The sequence below is a fragment of the Moschus berezovskii genome, chromosome 12, assembly GCF_049115385.1.
Source record: "Moschus berezovskii isolate FMDL1 chromosome 12, NW_MosBer_1.0, whole genome shotgun sequence".
Taxonomy (NCBI): domain Eukaryota; kingdom Metazoa; phylum Chordata; class Mammalia; order Artiodactyla; family Moschidae; genus Moschus; species Moschus berezovskii.
This window is the reverse complement of record NC_142471.1, coordinates 45109792-45129040: the sequence shown is the minus strand read 5'-3', so window position 1 is coordinate 45129040 and position 19249 is coordinate 45109792. Positions and strand designations below refer to the sequence as shown.

Here is a 19249-nt window from a genome sequence, read left to right as displayed (position 1 = left end):
CTTAGAGATTTTTGAGCATGACTTTACTAGCATGTGAGATGAGTGCAATTGTGCAGTAGTTTGAGCATTCTTTGGCATCGCCTTTCTTTGGGATTGGAATGAAAACTGACCTTTTCCAGTCCTGTGGCCACTGCTGAGTTTTCCAAATTTGCTGGCATATTAAGTGCAGCACTTTCACAGCATCATCTTTCAAGATTTGAAGTAGCTCAACTGGAATTCCGTCACGTCCACTAGCTTTGTTTGTAGTGATGCTTTCTAAGGCCCACTTGACTTCATATTCCAAGATGTCTAGCTCTAGGTCAGTGATCATGTTATCGTGACTATCTTGGTCATGAAGATCTTTTTTGTACAGTTCTACTGTGTATTCTTGCCACCTCTTCTTAATATCTTCTGCTTCTGTTAGGTCCATACCATTTCTGTCCTTTATCGAGCCCATCTTTGCATGAAATGTTCCCTTGGAATCTCTAATTTTCTTGAAGAGATCTCTTGTTTTTCCTACTCTGTTGTTTTCCTCTATTTCTTTGCATTGATCGCTGAGGAAGGCTTTCTTATCTCTCCTTGCTATTCTTTGGAACTCTGCATTCAGATGCTTATATCTTTCCTTTTCTCCTTTGCTTTTCGCTTCTCTTCTTTTCACAGCTATTTGTAAGGCCTCCTCAAACAGCCATTTTACTTTTTTGCACTTCTTTTCCATGGGGATGGTCTTGGTCCCTGTCTCCTGTACAATGTCACGAACCTCCGTCCAGAGTTCATCAGGCACTCTATCAGATCTAGTCCCTTAAATCTATTTCTCACTTCCACTATATAATCATAAGGGATTTGATTTAGGTCATATCTGAATGGTGTATTGGTTTTCCCTACTTTCTTCAATTTAAGTCTGAATTTGGCAATAAGGAGTTCATGATCTGATCCACAGTCAGCTCCTGGTCTTGTTTTTGCTAACTGTATAGAGCTTCTCCATCTTTGGCTGCAAAGAATATAATCAATCTGATTTCGGTGTTGACCATCTGGTGATGTCCATGTGTAGAGTCTTCTCTTGTGTTGTTGGAAGAGGGTGTTTGCTATGACCAGTGCATTCTCTTGACAAAACTCTATTAGCCTTTGCCCTGCTTCATTCCGTGCTCCAAGGCCAAATTTGCCTGTTATTCCAGGTGTTTCTTGACTTCCTACTTTTGCATTCCAGTCCCCTATGATGAAAAGGAAATCTTTTTTGGGTGTTAGTTCTAAAAGGTCTTGTAGGTCTTCATAGAACCGTTCAACTTTGGCTTCTTCAGCATTACTGGTTGGGGCATAGACTTGGATTACTGTAATATTGAATGGTTTGCCTTGGAAACGAACAGAAATCATTTTGTCGTTTTTAAGATTGCATCCAAGAACTGCATTTCGGACTCTTTTGTTGACCATGATGGCTACGCCATTTCTTCTAAGGGATTCCTGCCCACAGTAGTAAATATAATGGTTATCTGAGTTAAATTCACCCATTCCAGTCCATTTTAGTTCACTGATTCCTAGAATGACTATGTTCACTCTTGCCATCTCCTGTTTGACCACTTCCAATTTGCCTTGATTCATGGACCTAAAATTCCAGGTTCCTATGCAATATTGCTCTTTACAGCACCAGACCTTGCTTCTATCACCAGTCACATCCACAACTGGGTATTGGTTTTGCTTTTGCTTCACCCCTTCCTTCCTTCTACCCATAAAAAACTGTCATGAAACTTAAAATGGCTTTATTCGAAATTACCAAAAAGTGAAGTGTCCCTCAACTTAGGAATGAATAAGTGTAGTATATCCGAACAATGGAACACTATTCAGCCATAAACAGAATGAACTGATATACAGAACAATATGAATAAATCTCAAATGCATGTGTATCATGTATAAGCAAAAGAAAGCTGACTCAAAAGGTTACACACTATTGTATAGAGTTATACGAAATTTTGGAAAAGGTAAAATTATGAGGAAAAAAAGACATCAGTAGATGACAGGTACCAGGTGTGAAGGAAAGTTGACCACAAAGGCACAGAAGAATTTTGGCGGTGATGGAACTGTTCTATACCTTCATCATGGTGGTAATTACATGACAATAACGTTTGTCAATACTGATAGAACTATTAATATAGACTAGTGATGGGATGAGCTGTGTCCCCCAAGAGTTCATATGCTTAAGTTCTAACCCTCAGAACTTCAGCATCTGACCTTACTTGTAGAGAGAGTCTTCACAAATTAATCAAGTTAAAATGACGTCATTAGGGAGGGCACTAATTCAGTATGATTGGTGTCATTATAAAAAGGGGAAATCTGGAGATAGACACAGACATACACAGGGAGATGGTAAAGAGACTGGGGTGATGCTTCTACAAGTTACGGAACAAAAATGACTGCCAGAAAACTACCAGAAGCTAGGCAAAAGGCATGTTATGGATTTTCTCTAAGAGCCCTCAGAAGAAACTAATAATACCAACACCCTGATCTTGGACTTTAAGCCTCTGAAATTATGAGACAATAAATTTCTACTCTTTAAGCCACTTAGTTTGTGGTACCTTGTTATGGCAGCCCTAGAAAACGAAAATACTACTAAAAACAGTGAATTTTACAATATGTAAAATTGTGTATCATAATACATAAAATTGTATTTATATCTTCATTAAAAAGTGGAGTAAAAGAGTTCGCTAGATCTTGGAGACAAATGAAAACATGTTATATTATTGGTCAGAATATTGGGAGTGAGTATAAACTACAAAAAGTGATCAAATCATATACAAGCAACTCATGCAGTTCAATACCAGAAAAATAAGCAACCCAATCAAAAAATGGACCAAAGAACTAAACAGACATTTCTCCAAAGAAGATATACAGATGGCTAACAAACACATGAAAAGATGCTCAACATCACTCATTATCAAAGAAATGCAAATCAAAACCACAATGAGGTACCACCTCCTGCCGGTCAGAATGGCTGCCATCAAAAAGTCTACAAACAATAAATGCTGGAGAGGGTGTGGAGAAAAGGGAACCCTCTTACACTGCTGGTGGGAATGCAAACTAGTACAGCCACTATGGAGAACAGTGTGGAGATTCCTTAAAAAACTAGAAATAGAACTGCCATATAACCCAGCAATCTGACTGCTGGGCATACACACCCAGGAAAGCTGAACTGAAAGAGACAGAAGTACCCCAATGTTCATCGCAGCACTGTTTACAACAGCCAGGACACGGAAGCAACCTAGATGTCCATCGGCAGAGGAATGGATAAGAAGTTGTGGTACATATACCCAATGGAATATTACTCAGCTAATAAAAAAATACATTTGAGTCAGTTCTAATGAAGTGGATGAAACTGGAGCCTATTATAGAGTGAAGCCAGAAAGAGAAACACCAATACAGTATATTAACACATATATATGGAATTTAGAAAGATGGTAATGACAAACTTATATGCAAGACAGCAAAAGAGACACAGATGTAAAAACAGACTTTTGGACTATGTGGGTGAAGGTGAGGGTGGGACTATTTGAGAGCATAGCATTGAAACATGTATATTACCATATGTAAAACAGAAGACCATCTCAAGTTCGATGAATGAAGCAGAGCGTTCAGAGGTGGTGCTCTGGGACAACTCTGAGGGGTAGTGTGGAGGCAGAGGAGAGGGGGTTCAGGATGGTGGGACACATGTACACCCATGGCTGAGTCACGTGCTGTTTGGCAAAAACCACCACAATACTGTAAAGTAATTAGCCTCCAATTAAACTAAATAATCTTTTTAAAAAAGTAACCAAATGTATCCAATCCTATATATAACTGTGGTTACAGAACCCTAACATAATTTTTAAATAGTAAAATAAATATTTTTGGCAAAACAAACACTGAGACTTTAATGTCAACAAAAATTCAACTTATGAAAACTTGCAGGATTTGGCTAACACAGTTCTTGGAAGGAAATTTTAAACCATAAATGGTTACATTTAGAAGAAAGTTTAGACTTCCAGTTTTAGGTAAAACATGTAAAGGGCATGTAAGCTGCCACTCCCATCCTTACACTAAGAAAAAGTTTGAACAAACTGAAATTCAACAACTTTTCTTGGAGTCACCAGAGAAATGAGGCAGGATGGCAAACCACCACCTCCAAATCTACAGATAGGAAAATCCAGGGAGTTACAGCCAAGATCTGCTTACCTGAAGCAGAAGCCTCCAGAGACATAAGCTGGAAGGAAAATTTAAATAGTAGCTTCATGATCTGGTAGAGGCTGAGTATGGGCTAACATGGGACTGAGGAATCCCTGAAGTCATAGTCTTAGTGGAGCTATAACACTTTTCAGAGTTTTATCTCTAGAAACTCCATGAGGTTCTTACTCAGAAGTCAAGAAAGATTCCCCTACAGCTCAGGCAGAGGGAGGGGGACATAAACATTATGAAAAATTCCAGCGCATTCTCCACAATGGAGGCCAACTCACTTTATTAGGGGCTGATCCACCTGGTGCAAGGATATTTCAGTGATTCCAGACTCCTCTAGTCTTGCTTTTTCACCTAAGTGATTATATGGTGGGGAAAGGTAAGAAGCTAAGAAACACTTTGCCCCAGACACATGGGCCCACTAAAAGACTGAGATTTAATCATTAGACAGCAGACAGTTTCCCCTTCCCAATAACTTACCAGCACACTAAATAGTATAAAACACTATTATACTATTATAAGTATAAAACACTATTATACTATTATAATAGTATAAGACACACTCTAGTATAAAACAGTAGATTACAACAGAAAGAGCTACAGCACACAGATTCTTTCTATAGAGGAGTTCTCAGGGAAACCCAAAGAGAATAGAGGAAGCAAAACAAGGAAACTAGAGGAACTTGAAGCCTTACAGAAAGACAGTGTAATACTGGCATAGGGAGACACATTAGGTGATTAACAGTTGTGTGTATATATATAAAAATGTAACAGATGACAGGTATGAAATTAGTGAGCAGAGACTAGACTAATTCAGTAAGTGGTATTTGGATAACTAATTATAAAGTAAAAAAAAAAAAAAATGGATGCCTACTGTATGAGGCAAAATAAAGTAGGTTAAATTGACTTTATCCCAAACCATGCCTAAAATGTCACTGGTTTAAGTGACATTTAACTTATTTTCTGCATAAGTTACATGTCTAGTGCATGCCACGATGAGGGCCCTGCTCACTGTAGCCACTCAGCAACTCAGGCTGATGGAGACTTCCATTCATAGCTCACTGGTCAGAACTATTAACATGATCCCATCTACTTATAAAACTGGCCAGAAAAACAAGCCTATCCCATGAACAGAAATCTTTATTAGGAAGCAGTAATGCCAATGACTTGATGGCAAGCCCAGGGAATCCACTGTCCACGGCAATAAAGAACCAGCTAACAATAATTCCTTACATTACTTGGCACATGTTTTCTTTCCAAATTCCTATCCTCTGAGTACTATGTACTCTTCTCTACAGATCACTGCTCTACGTAATGATAAGCTCCAAACAATTTCCCTTCTCTGGAAACTCAAGAGAACTAAATTACATCTCTTCCCAAGGGCACAGCATTTATATTCTTCAGTACATATAGCACTATCTCCATAGACTAAAAAGAGCACAGATGCTCTGCTAAGTGCTTTTCATCCAATTCATTCGATCCTGAGAACAATTCTTTGAAATAGATATTATTATTATTCCCATTTAAAATTAGCACAAGTTGGGTAAAGAGAGGGTAATTTATTCAGCTGGTAATCTGAAATCAGGCAGTGTGGCTTCAGTGCTCCTGTCCCATCAAGGCCCATTTAAATTCCCTTGTAGGTACTGCTCCTTTCTCATTAAGCCTGAACATTTCTAGCCAGCACACTCCTTCAACCCTCTGCAGTCCTCTCCATCTACCCTCTTAACTTCTATGATGCTCTAGTTCCCAACTTCCCAAAGCTTCCCAACAAGAAAAGCAGTCCAGCAGAAAAACCATTTTCCTGAATAATTAAACCGAGCGGTGTCACCTCTGCCCTATTCCATATTCCTCTATCTTGGGAGAGACTGATCCAAAATGTTATTCTCAAATGTTGTCCAGGGTAGAAATAGAAAGATCACCTAATAAAGGATTAAAATATATTTTACATGAAGGAATCCCTCTTGAAGCCTCCTGAAGAAGAGTGACTGTCCCTGCCCACATTCTTCCTTAAAGAATAGGAAGGAAGGAAAGAAGGGGTGAGGACTATAAGGATGGGGAATGGGAACAGGAATTAAGATCTACTGACCACTAGAGGTGTCTCCCACCTTTCCTTCCCTTAATGACAGTCCAACCCTTGACAGAGAGAGTTGATCCTAGGTCTCCAGGTACCTGAGTGAATTGCTCACAAGTGGGTGAGTCTCAGTTTCTTCTAAGTTGCTTCTCTGATCACTAAGCATGCTAATCCTGGTTTGAAGGCAATTCCAGCCTAAGTGAGGAACACAGTGGCATTTTCTGTAATAAGGATTATCTCTCCTCCCAGGTGGTGCAGTGGTAAAGAATCTGCTTGCCAATGCAGAAGACACAAGAGACTCAGGTTCGATCCCTGGGTCGGGAAGATTCCATGGAGAAGGAAATGGCAACCCATTACAGTATTCTTGCCTAGGAAATCCCGTGGACAAAGGAGCCTGAAGGGCTACAGTCCATGGTGGAGTTGCAAAGAGTGGGACGTGACTGAGCACACAAAGCATGACCACTAGTGCTAAGTGCTATGAACTGAACTGTATTCCCCAAAATTTATATCTTGAAGTCTAAACCCCGAGAGTGATGGCATTCGGAGATGTGACCTTTGGGAGATTATTAGATTTAGATGAAGTCATGGGGGTGAGGCCCTTATGGCTGGATCCGCATTCTTATAAGAAGATATGCCCATGTGAGGACTGAAAACAAACCTATCTACAGGTCAGGAAGAAAGCCTCACCAGAACCTGACCATGCTGGTCTGTTTCTAGAACTGTGAGAAAATAAATTCCTATTGTTTAATCCTCCTGCTGCTAAAGATTTTACGTTACCTCATTTAATCTCCCAATAAGTATATTTGTTTTGTATGTCTAAACTAGGATTCAACTGTCTAATAACTACAAAGTACACTGCTTTTATCCTGACAATGTCTCCTACATCTTGGCTCTTGTCCAACCCTGTCAGTAAAATAGTTCCCTTGGATGAGTCCCTAATCTTCCCTAAGCCCAAATTTACTCTTCTGACATTAAGATAATGAAACAGGATTCCCTCTAGAGTGCTTTAGCTGTGCAGAGATTATGCATGAAAGCAAGAAAATAATGCAGAGATTATTTAGAACACAAGAGGTTTTTTTTAAATCTTCCTGCTCCTAAAAAGTTACCATTACAACATCGTATAAATAAAAAAGTAGAACAAAGTCAAAAATGAACTATTATTCAGAAGCTCAAATATCAAGATCCTTGCCTTTACAAAGATAAAAAATAAAAAATTCCAATCCTCCTCATCCTTGTTTAATTCTGAACTTAAACTGGGCTGGAGGGCAATGCTAGTTTCTGCCTTAAATTATAAGCTAGTTCTAGCTGGCTCAAAATGCAAAGAGCCATTAAGTGTTACATGGAACAATTTTCTAGTCTTTACTGTATTTTAACAACTGTAAATAGCAAAAAAACACTTCTTTCAGAAATCTGCCAAAGAAAAAGACTAATTTTTAACACAAAGTAACTCATAACACTTTTCAAAATACACCAGTCAAAAAAGAGATATTATACAACATTCAGTATCCCTCTATACTGAGGAAACTTCAAATCTATGTAAATGTACACCAAAAACTCTCCTCAGAAAATCTCCACATTAAAAAAAAAAGTATTCATAAAGCACTGTAAAAAAAAGTAAAAAGAGTCACTAAATTATTACTGTAAGGTAGTTATGGCAGAATCTGCACATCATCATAACCTGCTGAAAAATTATTTTATTTTTTTTATTTCAGTATTTATTTTTCTCTGTAAATACAACCTATGTTTACAAAGACATTTCTTTTCCTCTGTAAACACAGCAAATGTCTGAGGGAAATAAAATGTGAAACTCACAGAATTGGAATGATTTTCTTTATAATAATCTTTTATTTTTTTTAGATTTAAAAAATATATATAGCTACAGCTCACAGAAAACCAACAAAGGCACGAGATACACACCATTCACTTATGAATGTGTAAAACTCAAAAAAGTCCACATCACTCCTACAACATGTCGAAAGTGCCTCAGAATTCACACAATACCAACTTTCTCATGGTTCTGGTTAAATTACATATACCAGTTTATAACAAATGGCAAAATCTGTAACTCTGTTCAAAGTTTTAAAAAATTACTTAAGAATAATTTCTTGTATTTCTATGCCACCTTTATAGTTCTGGTTTCCCATTTCTTAATTAGTAAATTCAGCGTGCAGGTTATATCCCACGCTAATTTATACACTTCCGGAAGAAACGGCCTCTTAAATACACAGTGTTGAGGTGGGGAGCCCCCAACCACGTCAGATTCGTTTCACATATGATAATATACATGTTTCAATCCATTTTCCCAAATTATCCCACCCTCGCCCTCTCCCACAGAGTCCAAAAGACTGCTCCACACATCCAAGTCTCTGCTGTTGTTTTGTATACAGGGTTATCATTATCCTCTTGCTATATTCCATATATGTGTGTTAATATACTGTATTGGTGTTTTTGTTTCTGGCTTACTTCGCTTTGTATAATAGGCTCCAGTTTCGTCCACCTCATTAGAACTAATTCAAATGTATTCTTTTTAATCGCTGAGTAGTACTCCATTGTGTAAATGTACCACAGCTTTCATATCCATTCATCTGCGGATGGAAATCTAGGTTGTTTCCATGTCCTGGCTATTATAAACAGTGTTGCGATAAACAGTGGAGTACATATGTCTCTTTCAATTCTGGTTTCCTCAGTGTGTATGCCCAGGAGTGGGATTGCTGGGTCGTATGGCAGTTCTATTACCATTTTTTTAAGGGATCTCCACACTGTTCTCCATAGTGACTGTACTAGTTTGCATTCCCACCAACAGTGTAAGAGGGTTCCCTTTTCTCCACACCCTCTCTAGCATTTATTGCTTGTAGACTTTTGGATAGCAGCCATTCTGACTGGTGTGAAATGATACCTCATTGTGGTTTTAATTTGCATTTCTCTAATTATGAGTGATGGTGAGCATCTTTTCATGTGTTTGTTAGCCATCTGTATGTCTTCTTTGGAGAAATGTCTGTTTAGTTCTTTAGCCCATTTTTGGATTGGGTCGTTTATTTTTCTGGAATTGAGCTGCAGGAGTTGCTTGTATATTTTTGAGATTAATCCTTTATCAGTTGCTTCATTTGCTATTATTTTCTCCCATTCTGACGGCTGTCTTTTCACCTTGCTTATAGTTTCCTTTGCTGTGCAGAAGCTTTTAATTTTAATTAGGTCCCATTTGTTTATTTTTGCTTTTATTTCCAATATTCTGGGAGGTGGATCATGGAGGATCCTGCTGTAACTTATGACGGAGAGTGTTTTGCCTATGTTCTCCTCCAGGAGTTTTATATTTTCTGGTCTTACATTTAGATCTTTAATCCATTTTGAGTTTATTTTTGTGTATAGTGTTAGGGAGTGTTCTCAGTTCAGTTCAGTCGCTCAGTCGTGTCCGACTCTCCGCGACCCCATGAATCACAGCACGCCAGGCCTCCCTGTCCATCACCAACTCCCGGAGTACACTCAAACTCATGTCCACAGAGTCGGTGATGCCATCCAGCCATCTCATCCTCGGTCGTCCCCTTCTCCTCCCGCCCCCAACCTTTCCCAGCATCAGAGTCTTTTCCAGTGAGTCAACTCTTCGCATGAGGTGGCCAAAGTATTGCAGTTTCAGCTTTAGCATCAGTCCTTCCAATGAACACCCAGGATTGAGCTCCTTTAGAATGGACTGGTTGGATCTCTTTGCAGTACAAGGGACTCTCAAGAGTCTTCTCCAGCACCACAGTTCAAAAGCATCAATTCTTCGGCGATCAGCTTTCTTCACAGTCCAATTCTCACGTCCATACATGACCACAGGAAAAACTATAGCCTTGACTAGACAGACCTTTGTTGGCAAAGTAATGTCTCTGCTTTTTAATATACTATCTAGGTTGGTCATAACTTTCCTTCCAAGGAGTAAGCGTCTTTTAATTTCATGGCTGCAATCAGCATCTGCAGTGATTTTGGAGCCCAAAAAAATAAAGTCTGACATTGTTTCCACTGTTTCCCCATCTATTTCCCATGAAGTGATGGGACCAGATGCCATGATCTTTGTTTTCTGAATGTTGCGCTTCAAGCCAACCTTTTCACTCTCCTCTTTCACTTTCATCAAGAGGCTTTTGAGTTCCTCTTCACTTTCTGCCATAAGGGTGGTGTCATCTGCATATCTGAGGTTATTGATATTTCTCCCAGCAATCTTGATTCCAGCTTGTGCTTCTTCCAGCCCAGCGTTCCTCATGATGTACTCTGCATATAAGTTAAATAAGCAGGGTGACAATATACAACCTTGACGCACTCCTTTTCCTATTTGGAACCAGTCTGTTGTTCCATGCCCAGTTCTGACTGTTGCTTCCTGACCTGCATACAGGTTTCTCAAGAGGCAGGTCAGGTAGTCTGGTATGCCCATCTCTTTCAGAATGTTCCACAGTTTATTGTGATCCACACAGTCAAAGGCTTTGGCATAATCAATGAAGCAGAAATAGATGCTTTTCTGGAACTCTGTTGCTTTCTCCATGATCCAGCGGATGTTGGCAATTTGATCTCTGGTTCCTCTGCCTTTTCTAAAACCTGCTTGAACATCTGGGAGTTCATGGTTCACATATTGCTGAAGCCTGGCTTGAAGAATTTTGAGCATGACTTTACTAGCATGTGAGATGAGTGCAATTGTGCGGTAGTTTGAGCATTCTTTGGCACTGCCTTTCTTTGGGACTGGAATGAAGACTGACCTTTTCCAGTCCTGTGGCCACTGCTGAGTTTTCCAAATTTGCTGGCATATTGAGTGCAGCACTTTCACAGCATCATCTTTCAAGATTTGAAATAGCTCAACTGGAATTCCATCACCTCCACTAGCTTTGTTCGTAGTGATGCTTTCTAAAGCCCACTTGACTTCACATTCCAAGATGTCTGGCTCTAGGTCAGTGATCACGTTATCGTGGCTATCTTGGTCGTGAAGATCTTTTTTGTACAGTTCTTCTGTGTATTCTTACCACCTCTTCTTAATATCTTCTGCTTCTGTTCGGTCCATACCATTTCTGTCCTTTATCGAGCATGTCCTTCATCTTTGCATGAAATGTTCCCTTGGAATCTCTAATTTTCTTGAAGAGATCTCTTGTTTTTCCTATTCTGTTGTTTTCCTCTATTTCTTTGCATTGATCGCTGAGGAAGGCTTTCTTATCTCTCCTTGCTATTCTTTGGAACTCTGCATTCAGATGCTTATATCTTTCCTTTTCTCCTTTGCTTTTCGCGTCTCTTCTTTTCACAGCTATTTGTAAGGCCTCCTCAGATAGCCATTTTGCTCTTTTGCATTTCTTTTCCATGGGGATGGTCTTGGTCCCTGTCTCCTGTACAATGTCACGAACCTCCGTCCAGAGTTCATCAGGCACTCTATCTATCAGATCTAGTCCCTTAAATCTATTTCTCACTTCCACTGTATAGTCATAAGGGATTTGATTTAGGTCATATCTAGTTTCATTCTTTTACAAGTGGCTGACCAGTTTTCCCAGCACCACTTGTTAAAGAGATTGTCTTTTCTCCATTGAATATTCTTTCCTCCCTTGTCAAAGATAAGGTGTCCATAGGCACATGGATTTATCTCTGGGCTTTCTATTTTGTTCCACTGATCTATATTTCTGTCTTTATGCCAGTACCATACTGTCTTGATGACTGCGGCTTTGTAGTAGAGCCTGAAGTCCGGCAGGTTGATGCCCCCAGTTCCATTCTTCTTTCTTCTAAATACACAGAAAACCCTAAAGACTACCAGAAAATTACTAGAGCTAATCAATGAATATAGTAAAGTTGCAGGATATAAAATCAACACACAGAAATACCTTGCATTCCTATACACCAATAATGAGAAAATAGAGAAATTAAGGAAACAATTCCATTCACCGTTTCAACGAAAAGAATAAAATACTTAGGAATATATCTACCTAAAGAAACAAAAGACCTATATATAGAAAACTATAAAACATTGGTGAAAGAAATCAGAGAGAACACTAATAGATGGAGAAACATACCATGTTCATGGATTGGAAGAATAAATATTGTAAAAATGAATATATTACCTAAAGTAATTTGTAAGTTCAATGCAATCCCTATCAAGTTACCAACGGTGTTTTTCACAGAGCTAGAACAAATAATTTCACAATTTGTATGGAAATACAAAAAGTCTCGCATAGCCAAAGCAATCTTGAGAATGAAAAATCATTTTAAAATATTGTTTCACACCATTAACATAATGCCAGGGATTTGCTTCAGAAGAATCTGGTAGAAAGGGAAGAGTGGGGGAAATACAGGAATGGAAACAAGACAGTTCATAATAACTGCTGAGGCTGAATAGGAGCTATATAAGTATTCATTATCTAATTCTAATTCATGTATGCTTGACACTTCTCCATAAAAGCTAAAAAGGTATTATACAATCTTGAAGAACAAATTTGATCCTCATATCCGAAAAAAAAAAACAAAAAAACGACCAGTACCTTCCAATCTTTGAATCTTCGCTTTCACCGAAATAATAGCTTCAAAGGGTGAAACTCTCAGCTCAAAACAAGTTCCAGTCAGTGTTTCGATGAAGAGTTCCATGGTATCATAAAAAGGAAGTCTGTAGTAAAATGGTCCCACCTTATCTTCATTGAAGAATGGAGGATCTTTTCTATTATCCATTACTTTGACTTTTCTAATTCCTCTGGAATATGTTGTAGGCAACTGTATTCCAGTTCTAGCCAAATCAGCTTTGAACACAGGTTATATATATGGTTGCTCATGTTTTGAGTTTTATACCTAAAAAACAAGAATAATTTTTTTAACAAGCCCATGTGAAAGTGTCATTCCTCCACGAAGATTTTCTGAACAACTCTGGCTGATACCAATCTTCCAGACAGCCCAGAATTCATTTTAGTGCTTACTGCATCTACTCCTAAACTATTCACGATTGTCTCTGAAAGCACTCTCTACCAGTTGAATGTAAGATTATTAAGAATAGGTGTATTTGCTATACTTCATCCTACTAGAGCTCAGCAGTTACTTATGTATATTGCATGCTGAACAATTATATGTCTTCTTGTTAATGATACTTAAACCAATGACTTCAACATGTAGGTATATATTTGCAAGACCTTGAATGTTATGCACATCCTTTCCCAAAATACATAAGTTACATTTATAACCCTTATAAAGCATAATGTTATAGCCATTGTACATTTGAATCACACTGAATGGGTAAAACCTCCAAGTGGGAGAAGAATATCTGGAAGACTAGGTGAACAGAACGGGAACAAAAGGGCAGTACAAAAATCAAGAAGAAAAATGAAAGATAAATTTTTTACTATTTTTTTTTGCCAAAGCATATATATTTGAACTCACTCAATTTTCATTAACAGTGTAAGAGAGCACTTACTTTTTTAAACGTGTGGTTTAATTAATAACCTATATCTCCATTCTTTAGACATGATTTCCACAGGCATCTAAAATACAGATACTAGACAGACACCTGAAATCCAACACATCCAAAACTAACCATCTTTTCTATAAACCTCCTTCTGGTCCTAGTCTCCATCTTCGTAAAGAGTACCACACCATTAACCTAGTCACTCAAGCCAGAAATCTAGGAATCATTTTAGATTTTTTTCACAGTCCTCAAGGTATCCAGATGTGACCAATTCTAACAGGACAACTTAACATTTCTATAATACATGACCCTCTCCAACCTCACTGATTAGGACTTAGTTCAGGCCATAATTAGTTCTAAATGGAGAAATTCTGATAGCCTAGCTATGATCTTTGACTCTTGCCCTTCATTCTTCTGATCCATTCTCTAGAATGTTAATTATCTTTTTTAAAAAAAGTAAAGTTTAGTAAAAACTGGATTAAGATATCATATCACATAGTTCAGAAATTACTTTATTCTTAATTATATTTAAGCAGGGCAAAAGGTCACACAAAATTTTTAAATTACTTAATATTTGACTTTAGAATGCCCTGCAGTGAAACCACTCATTCAGACTAAATGAGGGAAATGAACCTAAGATAGTCTAAAGCCTGAATTTGTTTTCCATTTAAATAAACTATTTTCAGAGCAGTTATAGGTTCACAGCAAGATAAAGCAGAAAGTATAGAGTTCCTAGAAAGTACTGTCTCCAAGTACAGAGAAGAGTGAAGAGCTGTTTTGAAACTCAGCATTCAAAAAACTAAGATCATGGCATCCAGTCCCGTAACTTCATGGCAAACAGAAGGGGATCAAGTGGAAACAGTGACACTTTATTTTCTTGGGTTCCAAGATCACTGCAGACAGTGACTGCAGTCATGAAATTAAAACATGCTTGCTCCTTGGAAGGAAAGTTATGACAAACCTAGACAGCGCATTAAAAAGCAGAGACATCACTTTACCAGCAAAAGTCTGTATAGTCAAAGCAATGTTTTTCCAATAGTCATGTACAGGTGTGAGAGTTGGATCATACAGAAAGCTGAGCACCAAAGAACTGATGCTTTCAAACTGTGGTGCTAGAGAAGACTCTTGAGAGTCACTCAGACTTCAAAGAGATCAAACCAGTCAATACTAAAACAAATAAACCCCTGAATTTTCATTGTGAGGAGTGTTTCTGAAGCTGAAGCTCCAATACTTTGGCCACCTGATGAGAAAAGTCAACACCTTGGAAAAGACCCAGATGCTGGGAAAGACTGAAGGCAAAAGGAGAAGCAGGCGGCAGAGGATGCGATGGTTACACAGCATTGTGGACTCAATGGACATGAATTTGAGCAAACTCCAGGAGTCAGTGAAGGACAGGAAAGCCTGGAGTGCTGGAGTCGGTGGGTTGCAGAGTCAGACATGACTTAGCAACTTAACAGAGTTTCCATACACTCTTTGCCTGCACATGCACACAGCCTCTACCAACTTACATGAAAGTAGTGTATTTGTTACAATCGATGAACATATTGACACAGCAGCATCACTCAAAGCCCACAGTTCACATTAGGGTTCACTCTTGGTATTGCAAATTCTATTGATTGCAGTAACATCATTATAGTAACACACAGAACAGCTTCACTGCCCTAAAAATCCTTCGTGCTTTGCCTCTTTATCCTTCTCTCCCTTCAATCCCTGGCAACCACTGATCTACTGATCTTTTAACCATCCCCATAGTTTTGCCTTTTCCTAAATGTCATACAGTTGGAATCATACAGTATGTAGCCTTTTCAGATTGGCTTCCTTCATTTAGTGATTTGCATTTAAGTTTCCTCTACGTTTTTTCACGGGCTGATATAGCCCATTTCTTTAGAGCACTGAAAAATATTCTGCTGCCTGAATGTACCAAATTCATTTATCCATTCACCTACTGAAGGACACCTCTTGGTCGATTCCAAGTTTTGTCGCTATAAACATCCACATGCAGGTTTTTGTATGCACATAAGTTTTTTACTTACTGGGGTAAATACCAATGAGTATAACTGCTAAATCTGATGGTAAATATGTTTAGTTTTTAAGAAACTGTCAAATTGTCTTCCAAAGTGGCTATTCTATATTGTCTTCCCACCAGCAATGAATAATAGCTCCCACTGCTCTACTTCCGCATGAGCATTTGATGTTGTCAGTGATCTGGATTCTGACCATTCTAACAGGCATGTAATGGGAGGCTTGGTGTGCTGTGATTCATGGGGTCGCAAAGAGTCAGACACGACTGAGCAACTGAACTAAATGGTACCCCACTGCTTTAATTTGCATTTCACTAATAACATGCAATGTAGAGCAAGGTTATCTTTTTAAAATGTAGAATGTTCATGTTATTCCTTCGCTCCAGGCCCCACAATGGCTTCCCACTGTCTACAGATTTGACTCCTTAGACAGGCTCCCAAGCCCTACTTCATTTATACACATACCTCATCCCATCCTGCAATACCTCTGGCATTCTCTCCTCTAATCATTTGCCCCTGCAGCTTCAGAATACACTGGTCTCTATATCATTGCTCCTGCTTTCCTCTCCTCACTGCCATTCCCACACCTGGCCACTTGACAAGCACCTATGACCTTTCAAGACTCAACTCAAATAGTAGCTAGTCCACAAAGCCTTTTATGGTTACTCCCCTTCACACTCTGACCTCCATAATACATTGCACCCATTACAATCAGTTTCATTTTTAAGATGGCTTTTTTACTCAACTGTAAGTTACTAAAGGGAAGGATTTCCCGCCCCATCACCTAACACAGTATTTTGTACATATTGGTGCACATTAAAAGGTTGTTCAATCAGAGAGTTAAATAAATTTTCACCCTCTCAACTGATTTTTAGAGCAAAACTAGAATACAGGGCTTCCCTTGTGGCTCAGCTGGTAAATAATCCACCTGCAATGCAGGAGACCCTGGTTCGATCCCTGGGTTGGGAAGATCCTCTGGAGAAGGGATAGGCTACCCACTCCAGTATTCTGGCCCATATTTAATATAATGAAGTATATTTAATATAATTAATTAGGGAACCTGAATTGCATTGTGCATATACTGCAAAAGGTCCTGAAGATATGATGGAAGTAAAGCTTGTGCTGGCAACACAGCTGCTTCAAGTGCTGTTATACTATCAAAATAATGAGTAATAAATATAATAACACAAAGTGAAAGTGAAGTGGCTCAGTCGTGTCCAATTCTTTGCAACCCCATGGACTATAGCCTACCAGGATCCTCTGTCCATGGGATTTTCCAGGCAAGGGTACTAGAGTGGGTTGCCATTTCCTTCTCCAGGGTATCTTCCCAACCCAGGGATTGAACCCGGGTCTCCCGCATCGTAGGCAGACGCTTTACCATCTGAGCCACCAGGGAAGTCCTAATAACACAAAGTATTGTGCTAATACTACTGCTGATGATAACAGTAAAAGACCATTACTTTCACGTAAAAGCCAAATAAATGGCTGTATTGCTCAGGCTGTGTTTCTCATTTTCTTAATACATTCACAGGCCTGTAGAAATAATGAATGTATAAAATGAACCCCTAACCCCTTTTTCCATCTCACTGAAATGACTGCTTTTGGATTCAAAATACGATTTTGGATAGAATGTGGATTATTAAGAACATACTTATGCTATATCAAATAAGAACATACTACAGAATTATCAATGTCTGTACCCTCAAAGCCAAGAGCACTTTTATCTACATAGTAAGAGATCTAATAACAGAGGTCAGGGGTCAGGAATACTAAACTGAGCATTAGAAAAATAAAGCCATCAGTGACCAGTGCCTGCCCAAGGAATTCAGAGACAAGACATAAAAAGCATTTCTTTCACCACGGTATACTTCCACAGCAATATCCTGAATATAATAAACAAGGGGTGGGAAAATGTAACATAAAGACAAATTTGGAAGCCCTTCATCTACAATGAGAATGGATACGGTAATTATGGTCTAAAAGAAAAAACAGCAACTTAGAAGAGCATTACTGGTACTAGAACACTACCACAAATTTGGGTCCTAATCATGCAGTAATTTCCAACATCCAAAAGGAAGCAAGATTGGTAATCAAATGTGAAACTGAAATGTATGCCTCTAAGAAATAATTATACCTTTCCTCAGCAGTAGAAATCATTGCATCAGGACACCTTCTGAAAGTTGTAGGTGAATATGCTTGACTGAGCTTATAATGGAACCCTAAGATGTTGGAAAATGAGGGGCAATGAAGAATCAAAAACAGGATGGAACATGCTACAAGGACAGCTTAAAAAAGAAAAAACCAGAAAGGAAGAATGCAGGGGGAAAAAAATTACTTCCATAATTTTTACTAATAATTAAAAAAAAAACATGCTTAGCTATTAAGAATAATGGCACCAAACATTTCTAAATCAATCTCCAAAACATTTCTCTCTTGTCTTCTGAAAAAGTTCTTAAAATACAATCACCACAGATGTAAGGAAAATGAAAGACAGGTAATGCAGGACCCGTGATGAGTAACTAATTTCAGTAACTCAAAATCAGCTTTATCCTCTCTGTTCTAAAGAGTATGTCATATAAAAGCAGTTCTTTTAAACACTTCTCCCGACATGAAGAGATCCAGCATATTACGCAGCCCTTAAATACACCAACTTTTAATGAACTGTTTTTACTAATGTCTGGAAATATCCGTAAGCTTTAAATATAAGCTTCAGAATTACATCCACCACGTCACGCATCTGTACCCTAAGCTCTGAAATCAATTTTCTAGCGGGATTGGGAAATTCTTCAGAGCCAAAGCCTTCTCGAGCCTTCAAAGTACAGACATTTGAAGAGTCACCTGCGCAGCCCGTGCTCCTCCAGGATACACTCCGGCTACGCACACGCACTGACCCGATCAGGACCGCAGAGGTCAGGCTCCGCGTCAGAATCGGCGACTCGAAGGGCAGCACCTGTCCGGCGGGGCGGGCACCCCGCGTCGCGCTCGCGGGGGGACGGAAAGTGGAAGACAGTCTCCTCCGCCAAAGCAGCCCACCGCGCCGGTCTCGGGGCAGCGGCGGCGGAGGGGGCGCAGCCAAGAGGCCAGCGACAACAGCGCGGCCCGACTCAGCGGCCCGCAACCCTGGGCGCCCTCCCCACCACCTGGGCGTCCCTCCCCGCGAACCCCTCGCCCTCACCGGCTCTCTTCCAATCGCTCGCCCGCCCGCAGACCTTTAAGGAGGCGCGGCCCCACGAGCAACGCTGCTGCAGGCACCGACGAGCAACGCTCCGCGGCCGCCTCGACCCCGCCCCTTTGTGACACCGTCTACCAATCGCTCGCCGGCGCTCGCGTCGCCCTCCAGTCAGTGGGGTCGGGGGCGGGACCTGACCGCCGGATGCCGGCGGTTGCTCGGAAGCCCAGGCTTCCTTCGCGTTCGGTGGTGGTTGTCGGTTAGAAGCCCGGATGTTAATTCTTAATACTAACAGTGGCCGCCTGACTAGGGCCAAAGCGGGAGGCAGGAGACCAGTTGCACAGCCATCTGGGAAAAATAGGGTTGGCCTCTGGCCGGACGAGGGTGTGGACAGCACCTTTACCGAGACCAGCCTAAGGTGCTCTTAGAGG

The 19249-nt window shown here is 39.7% G+C and overlaps 1 protein-coding gene and 1 non-coding gene across 7 annotated transcripts in view; both read right to left on the bottom strand.

Annotated features, from left to right (window-relative positions):
- Positions 1 to 18931, bottom strand: part of ZFAND4 (zinc finger AN1-type containing 4) — a 61010-nt gene extending 42079 nt beyond the window's left edge. For 4 of the 6 annotated variants that reach the window (XR_016038755.1, XM_088842102.1, XM_088842103.1 and 1 more), the window contains exons 1-2: positions 18825 to 18931; positions 12721 to 13021 (exon numbers count right to left, since the gene is read on the bottom strand). Coding sequence is in view for 4 of the 6 variants with exons in the window: in XM_088842102.1 (XP_088698228.1) it covers positions 12721 to 12904 (184 nt within the window). In the remaining 2 variants the exon portion in view is untranslated. The other 2 variants (XM_055425231.2, XM_088842104.1) reach the window with 2 other exon arrangements.
- Positions 16974 to 17045, bottom strand: TRNAR-ACG (transfer RNA arginine (anticodon ACG)). Its single transcript has one exon. It is a non-coding gene; the product is annotated as a tRNA-Arg (tRNA).
- Positions 18932 to 19249: the final 318 nt, after the last annotated feature.